The sequence below is a fragment of the Branchiostoma belcheri genome, unplaced genomic scaffold (genome assembly GCF_001625305.1).
Source record: "Branchiostoma belcheri isolate BF01 breed outbred unplaced genomic scaffold, Haploidv18h27 scaffold119, whole genome shotgun sequence".
Taxonomy (NCBI): Eukaryota; Metazoa; Chordata; class Leptocardii; order Amphioxiformes; family Branchiostomatidae; genus Branchiostoma; species Branchiostoma belcheri.
Window position 1 is genome coordinate 1,004,242 of NW_017802591.1, and position 9,350 is coordinate 1,013,591.

General features: G+C 39.8%; 1 protein-coding gene across 1 annotated transcript in view; it reads left to right on the top strand.

The window, feature by feature from the left end:
* Positions 1 to 4,924: 4,924 nt before the first annotated feature.
* The window catches only part of LOC109462573 (deleted in malignant brain tumors 1 protein-like), a 30,608-nt gene continuing 26,182 nt past the window's right edge, over positions 4,925 to 9,350 (top strand). The window contains exons 1-3 of the mRNA XM_019759125.1: positions 4,925 to 4,934; positions 5,451 to 5,679; positions 8,391 to 8,506. Of these exons, the coding sequence (XP_019614684.1) occupies positions 4,925 to 4,934; positions 5,451 to 5,679; positions 8,391 to 8,506 (355 nt within the window). The remainder of the gene's footprint in view (positions 4,935 to 5,450; positions 5,680 to 8,390; positions 8,507 to 9,350) is intronic.

A 9,350-nucleotide genomic window follows, 5' to 3' on the forward strand; every position in this document is an offset into this window, starting at 1 on the left:
ATTTAAAAAAACATAAGCAAATATTACTCGCATTTACTGTATTCCAATCCATGTTGAGTTCCAGTGGGTGCGTTGGTTGTATTCTACGTCATTGTTCATAATATTTAGCTTAATAACAAAGCTATTTTTGAACATAATTACAGGACCTTTGATGTTGCTATGCCATTGTACCGCATATTTGGAAAAACATTTTGCATATATATATATCACCATAGTACGACCTAGTCGGGGCAGTTTTCTGTGCTCTTTTTGGCCTTCGTTTTCGGAACAATTTGACTCTTAAAATTTCTGTTCAAGTGACTTGACTTGCAAGAAGACCAACTGTGTACAGTACGCCTCTCTACATTTCAGTAACATCAGACGGGACGGTCTCCTCAGCACGATCAGCGGACACCAACAGACCGTCCGCCCGCCCGGACGCGGCGTGATGGCGGCACGACTTTTCACGGCTACGATCATCTGCGGGCTGATGTTTACCAAAGGTAGGGGATATACTTACTTGTAGGTTTGTACACAAACTTATCGAGATGTATAACAAAAGAGGGATAAAGTCATAATATTAAAGTTTACGGTTTAATATGTCAAAAATTTTGTTTCTGTTTTAGAGATAGGTATGTTTTTATAACTAGCAGTGTGTCACAGAACTCGAGGCATGTTGATAAGGTTTGAGGTTTGTCAATGATTACAGCTACTGATTACTAACTCAGTGGGTCGCAGACAAGCCGAAACAGGGTCATGTATTAAGCTTCTGTTGACAAATAATTGTTGACATTGCTGGAGGCTGTGCGGCGTGAGATACATTCCAGGATTTTGCACAGTTTTCATCGACTTGAGTGCATGCATCTACCTTGTCCCTTTAACATAGTTGTGGTCTTACGACATGCACCGACACCGGTTAAGTAATATAAAAACAAATAATGTAGAAAATGTCTTGCTTTGTTTCGCATAACCGGTAAACTGCTTTTAGGCGTAACACACCAGCTTTGTACTCGTACATGTAAGTACAAGCTGCGTAAGACCTGTTTAAGCCACACCGGGAAGGTCCTATCCGATGGACGTCCCTAACCAAAGCTAGGTACTCATTTATACCTGAGTGAAGTGAGTAAAGTCGTGTAAAGTGCCTTTTCCAAGGTGACAATGTGGGATTCGAATCCGGGACCTCTTGGTTCCGAGCCGAAGACCCTACCGCTACGGCACACGACCCCACAAGTTTATTGAGCTACGTAGCCTTTCTCATCCGTTTCCTTTGTGGACGGGTTTTTCTTACAAGCAACTTGATAAAAACTATTGGTGTATTTGCCTCTCATGCGAAAGCATTTCATAATACAGTTTTTGTCTGAATCGAATGAGACATGTTTTGAGTAAACGCACAGAAACTCTTAAAAAATCTAATAAAGAACAGATGAATGGGAACACCAAAATAGACTATGTCTACACGTATTCATCTATTCAAACCACGTAGGCATGAGTCATCAAGGCGTTGTCGCCATGTCTTCACAGGATCGCCACAGCGCGCGCCTTCTTGAATTGTTGGAACATGAAGCGCTCACAGATAGACAACTGCAAGTGAATTTTATGATAATATCCTCCACAGAGTCCACATTTAAAGAGATAGGATGAACAAAACAAGTCAGGCATTTTCAAATTTGGAGGTAATAAACTTTGAAATAACAGTTTAGGTGCGTAAAAAGGAAGTCGGAGATATATTTGTTAACGGTAATGATAAAGTTCGCGGTACAGAAATGACGAACATACATAACGAACATATTTACCGCGGCAAAATCAGGAATTACAGTAATCAACATCGAGATATTCTCGTCACACCTGTGTTACTCACCTGAAAACACGTTCTTATTATTCCGGAGCAAGGCTGACTATTGTCAACAGTACGCAATGACATGAATATTTAAATAGTCCTCACCTACTAGTAAGTTGTACCAGTCTCCTCTGTTGTTTCTCGTCACCATAGCGACAGACCGAAAAACATAACCTGAACGAGGACGTGTGTTCTATACTACATAGTCTTTGTAACTTATAAAGGTAGATGAATCCCATAGTATGTTTGTTATACAGCAATCCTGTACAATTGTTGTGCAACAAAGTTTATTGTCATTGATAACCCCCACCCTGGTGAATTGCTGTGTAAGGGAAGTCAAATTAGGCAGAAATTGGCCAGAGATGACAACAATGACAATGCCATAAAAGCTATTACATCGTTGTTCAGAAAACGCGCACGAAACTCTCAGAAAAGACATTGTTGTGTGCCGTTGCTTTTGTGCCCACCCACTATTTCTGACTAATAAAGAACAGACGATAAACGGGAACTGAAACATAGACTGTTTATCATGAAAGTCCATCTGTGTTGGTAGTAATCATAGTAAAACATTAAACTTTATTCCAACACACAGTACAGAGAGATCAAATTTTCAGAGGCATTAAGGAGGCAATATATATAAGAGCACTCCAGCCTTCACTTAATAGAGATGGTGGACGATATAAACTCCCTGGCACTGTTGATCAATTGCTTACGTCACGTATCAGTAAAGTCTCGTGTGATTAAGGTCACGTGTTTGTAAACCGTAACTCTCGCGAGATCACGTTGTAAAGTGATTCTGTATCTGTATCTGTATCTGTATAGCCGGTATAACCGCCTTTTGGCGTAACGCACCGGCGTCGCAGGCACGCGGCACGGCGGCAGCTGGCTGTATTACACCGATCGACTTGTTACACCTAACCCTTGAACTTCTAACTCTAGACATTGTTTAAAGCTATCTAATGACAATGCCCCTACTGTACTTGGTGACAGTGAGTTCCACTCTGCGATAGTTCAAGGAAAGAATGAATTCTTGAACACCTCTATCCTCGGTTGATAACTCTGGTACTTGAAGGCATGGCTATTTCTTAGTAGTTGGGACGTCCACCAGTTTATTAGTCATTTTGTACATCATGCATAGTCTGAAGATTTTTCTTCTGTCTTCCAGTGAGGCCCACTGTAGGTTTCTTTTCATTTCCGTGACACTGGCACCTCTTTCATACTTGTTTATACAGAATCTTGCAGCTTGATTCTGTACCCTTTCCAATTTGTCTTTGTCTTTCTTTGTATATGGATCCCATACTGTCGCAGCATATTCTAGGTTCGGTCTTACAAGTGACGTGTATGCAAGTGATTTTACTCTAGTTGGACATGCCCACAGATTACGTTTGATTACTCCCAATGTCTGTTTCGCCTTAGTTGTGATATTACTAACATGTGCACCCCACTTCAGACCGCTTGTCAGAGTGACGCCCAGATACGGATGGATTTTTGTGGCTGCTAAAGCCTGGCCACAAAATTGGTAGCTAGTTGCATGTGGTGTTTGTTTGTTTGTTATGTGCATAATGTAGCATTTTTCGGGATTAAACTGCATGAGCCATTTGCTTTGCCATTCTTCCAGTGTGTTCAGGTCTTTTTGCAGAAGTTGTGAGTCGGTCTGTGTAGACAGCTCTACATACAACAGACAGTCATCGGCAAATAACCACACGTTTGAGTCAAGCTGATCTGGTAGGTCATTTATATAGAAGAGAAAGAGCAATGGTCCCAGGACGATTCCTTGAGGGACCCCAGGCGCTACTTTAACTGGAGCCGACGCCTTCCCTTCAACCACTACTGTTTGCTCCCTGTTGGTCAGGAAAGCCTTTAACCAACAGCCTCGGATTCCATAATACTCCAGTTTTAAGATGAGCCTGCCATGGAGGGACTTTGTCAAAAGATTTAGTGAAATCAAGTATTGTTAAATCTACCTGCCGTTTATTGTTCAGTGCGCCAGCTATGTCATAGACTGTTAGTATAAGCTGTGTTTCTGTGGATCGTTTGGCTCTGAATCCATGCTGGTAATCCGTCAGTATACTGTAGCTTTCTAAGTGCTTTATGACTTGGCTATGGATAATATGTTCAAGTAGTTTGCAGGATACGCAGGTCAGTGAAACAGGTCTGTAGTTGCTGGGGACCGCTCTATCTCCTTTTTTAAAGATGGCGCATATATTTGCACCTCTCCAGTCTTTAGGGATTTCTGCAGTGTTTAGCGAGTATTGGAAAATATTGGTTAGTACAGGTGCGTTTTCACTAGCTGTCAATTTGAGAAACCACGGTGGAATTTGGTCTGGTCCGGATGCTTTAGATGGATTGAGACCTTGGAGCATAGGTGATTGGTCATTAATTATCCTGATGAAGGCGACAGTGGTCGCTGAAAATTTGATCTCTCTGTAAACTGTGTGTTTTACTATAGACTGTTTACTATAGACTTTTTATGTCCACACGTATTTATCTATTCAAACCGCATAGGCATGAGTCATCAAGGCGTTGTCACGATGTCTTCACAGGATCGCCACGCGGCCTTGCTTCTTGGATTCTTAGAAAATACAGCATTCACAATTATACAACAGCAAGTAAATTGTATGGATGAGATTTTCCCCAGACTCCAAATTTCATGCGATACGGTGAACAAAACAAGTCGGGCGAAAAGTATCCATACATTTTTAAATTTTCATAAACTTTGAAATAAGAATTGAGGAGAAAAATTCTAAATGTCGTTCATAATGTGTAAGCATTAACTAGAAGAAAGCGCTTGTCTTAGCAATATTGGCAACTAATAAGCTGCTGGATATTCATATGCGATGTAATACCTTAGACTGTCAACACTTGCCATCAAAGACCAAGTAATTATGCCTCATATCACTGGAACAACTTTAAAAAATAGGCATTTTGAGACAGAACTGATAGATGTTTATGACATTTGCGACTTGTTGACCACCGTCGGAAGGCAACAAAATTTCGTCTTTTTTTTTCAAAATAAGGCGAAAGTCTATGCGCGCGATGAGCCTCTATGCTGTTTGTATTCTAAAGCAACTTTAATTATGGTTAGAGGATGTGGTTTACTGTATAACCATGTGCACCGGTAAGTAACTGAAGGCATTGGACGCTACGATATTGGGATTTTCTTTCACACAACCAGAGATTCGTCCTAGCTTGCTTCCGTTTCGATGTCTATCAGACACCTTCGTCAGAACGTTTTGACTGGAGTCCAGCTTTTTGCCGTTATATGTAGCCGATGTAGGTGGCGCTTTTGCGGCGAGAACACAATCTCAAACATGGCTTACTTTGTATCTCCCCTCGTCCCGGCTCACATTAGTGCCACCTACATCGGTTGAATATAGCGGCGAGAAGCCATAACCCAATCAGCTCATTTCTTCTCATAGATCCTATGCTTCTTGATCTGATTAGAAGCATAGGATCTATGAGAAGAAAAGGAAGAGTAAATAGGTAAAAACAATATTCAAGTCCATACCATGTATATGTTCAAATAAATATGTATAGAATCAGTGACCATGTATAAAACACATTAGCCTTCCTTCACGCTTACATAGTGGCGTTACGTTACCTGCACCTGATGATGTTATTTCTCATTCCACAGTAACCAGCGCCACCGGATGTGGAGGTGACCTGACGGCTCCTTCTGGTGGCCCTGTGACGTCACCCAACTATCCCGGTAACTATGGCAACAATGAGAACTGTGAGTGGCTGATCACTGTACCAGAAGGAAGCATCATTATCCTCACGTTTGACAGCTTCGACACTGAGGAACGTTGGGACTTTCTCACCATCTACGATGGAGCCAGTGATAATGCGAAAGAGATAAAAAAGTAATAATTATCATTTATTTATTTCAGACACTCACTGGCCCATAGTTAGACAGCGCAGAAACAAAACATAAATACATATTAAAAGAAAACCAACACGAATTAAATTCTATACAAACAGACGTTTCTTGAGGTTTGTTAAGTATGAGTTGCGATGGAAGGAAACCGACCTAAGTACAGACTGAACACTATTGTTAGAGTCAATAAATGAACTTTATTGCCCGACAGTTGTACATTGTACAATGTTGGCAACAAGTTCAATGTGAGCAATACGATAGGTCTATTCTAAGACACTACTTCAAAAAATATTAACGTATTGAAATGATTGTATCTGTATCTGTATGGCCGGTATAACCGCCTTTCAGCGTAACACACCAGCTTCGCAGGCACGCGGCGCGGCGGCAGCTGGCTATATTACACCGATCGACTTGTTACACCTAACCCTTGAACTTCTAGCTCAAGACATTGTTTAAAGCTATTTATTGACAATGCCCCTATTGTACTTGGTGACAGTGAGTTCCACTCTGCAATAGTTCTAGGAAAGAATGAATTCTTGAACACCTCAATCCTTGGTTGATAACTCTGGTACTTGAATGCATGGCTATTTCTTGTTCCCTTCTGGGCTGGTATTAGGTATTTATTAGTTGGGACGTCCACCAGTTTATTAGTCATTTTGTACATCATGCATAGTCTGGACATCTTTCTTCTGTCTTCCAGTGAGGTCCACTGTAGGTTTCTTTTCATTTCCGTGACACCAGCACCTCTTTCATAGCTGTTCATACAGAATCTTGCAGCTTGATTCAGTCTGTACCCTTTCCAGTTTGCCTTTGTCTTTCTTTGTATATGGATCCCATACTGTCGCAGCAAAATCTAGGTTCCGTCTTACAAGTGACGTGTATGCAAGTGATTTTACTCCAGTTGGACATGCCCACAGATTACGTTTAATCACTCCCAATGTCTGTTTCGCCTTAGTTGTGATATTATTAACATGTGCACCCCACTTCAGTCCACTTGTAAGCGTGAAGCCCAGATACGGATGGATGTTTGTGGTTGCTAAAGCCTGACCACAAAACTGGTAGCTAGTAGCATGTGGTGTTCGTTTGTTTGTTACGTTACGTTTATTACAGGACTTCTCTCTTTGTAAGGCACCACATTTATGTTTTGGCCTAAGTACCAGGAATTGTGCTAACGGATTCACACGAATTTAACGGAATGCATACGATCCATTATTAGAAACATACGAATTCTATGGATTCCATACGATCCATTACTAGAAACGAATCTTACGGAATACATAGGATCCATTACTTGGAAACATACGATCCTTGCTATATAAATTCGGTGACGTGGGCCACTACCACGTGACATCCGCGACGGATCGACGGTGGACTCTAGCGAAGTTATGTGTTTTCCTTTCTCCCTACAATATTTTTGGCTTAAAGAACTTTAAGGGTTTATCATGTCCTGCTAAAAACCAGAAACCTAAATCTGCACTTAAGTGGGCTTCGTTAGCGATATATTCGCCTGTATTTTAGACCAAAATTTTAGCAGGGCGAGACAAAGAATCGGTGTTAAAACGTACCGTAGTGCTCACATAACGTTACCAGTATTTTCAACAAATCTTGAAGCACTCTAGATACGATCCGATAGTTGCGACGGTTATGGATAGCGATTATCGGAGTAACTAGAAAGGCCGACATTTGCTTTGGAGCAAATTCAGCATGGCTTCACCACATTTTACGACATGGCAGGAACTGAGAAGGAGAATACAAGGGAAACAATGTTTCACATCGATATAAATATAGTATGAAGTGACATATAACTACGAATACAACAGTTGGATAGGTATATCCCCTACATCATTGATTAGTATTTTTATTTGCATAATGCAAACTGTTGATTTTCAAGATAGAAAAGCGTTTATGCCCCACATTCCAATGCTTGAGCAGGAAAGTTTGACATACCTACCAAAACAATTCAATGCAGTACCTACTTTTGATATGGTATACAGCTGTTCGTGAAGTTAACTCAATCAAATTCCAACAGCCAATGAGCAGGAAGATTAAAGGAAAGCTGCATGCCTATTGGTTCTTGCTCTGCATGCCAGACTGATGACTCATTGATAGGCACTATTGCAATTATATATTAATATATATATATATAACTATATATTGTGACCTAAAAACGGTCAAAAAATCCCCAATTATACAAGTTTCAGGGATAGTATGCCAAAATGTACAATTAATTGTTGTTGGTAGATATATGAAGCATACCCATACCAAATTTCAGATGATTTGAGTGTAATACCTGGTCTCCAGGACCCAAAATGTACAGATTTTGTCCAAAAATAGCCAAAAAGCCCAATTTTACACAATTTATAAGTAGTGTATAAACTTTATACCATCAATAACAACAATAAACATCTACACAAAAAACTACCATATATATATATATATATTTACAAACAAAAACACCCACCAAAACAATATCACACAGTCGAAGACATGAGCCCTACGAACTCTAGTATTTTTATGAATCAAAACTACACGAAGTAATAATGATAACCAACCAAAATGGGATATTCAAGCCACTCTTCACGCTTGACGTAATTCTGCATAACGAAAAACAGGCCCAAAAGCTGGTAATATTACAATAGTTTGTGCGTCAGATATTGATTTTTGTTTTGTTTTATTGTTTTATTACACAACATCTAGGCTAACGGGTCGCCACTCGCAAATTAGCCCCATCATCAGCACATCCAATACGATGTTCCTGAGGTTTACATCTAGCCGTAGGATCAGCCATCAGGGGTTCCAGTTCAACTACACAAGTAAGATCTTTGGTTACACTTCTCACATTTAAAAAAAATTAAGGTAAATGATATTATTTAGTATGCTGTTCAATAAAAACTGTATTTGTGGCGGATTATTTTGATTTTTTATTTTCAGTATATGATTAGTTTTGGGGGTCCAGAAGATGCGATTTTTTTTGCAACATAAAAATTCAGAAATTGTTTTTGGTCTGTCTCTGTGTATGTCTGTGTGCCTCTGTGTGTGCGTTTCCACATAAATGTTGTCGGTGTTAACTTAAGAACACCTTCATGAATTGTGATGATGTTTGCTATATGCTGGTAGGTCTTAGACCAAGCTTAAGATTACATTTGGGCCTCCTTCTAACGGACCTTGGTACTGCAGCAGAACTTCCTTTATTTGCATATTTTGCCCTGAACCTGTTATGGTATTAATTTTATGGTGGAAGATAGTTTTCATGTCAAGAACAATTGGTGTGGGTTTGGTCTCCCTATCAGCTTGTTCTGGAACTAAAGGGGTGAATGTTTTAAAGTGGATAAATCAAGAAAGGAACGACGAATTTTCTGGAGTTCAGGCACGTAGATAGCTTAAACAGAGATGTCAATCAAGTAAATTCAATGCCTTTATTTTACTTTGTAAAGCTTGTTCGGCCTGTAATAAGTCCTTAACCTTTAAAATCCATGATCACAATGTGCAGAATGAAATGCAAACTATGTAAATGGGGGCTTAATATGCATGATTGATAAGAAAACTTAAAAGTTGCATTGTTGCACACAATAGCACACAATATAAGTATGCAATATATGTCATATATGCAGAGTGGAACATTAACAGATAACAATAATGCAAATATACACATAATTG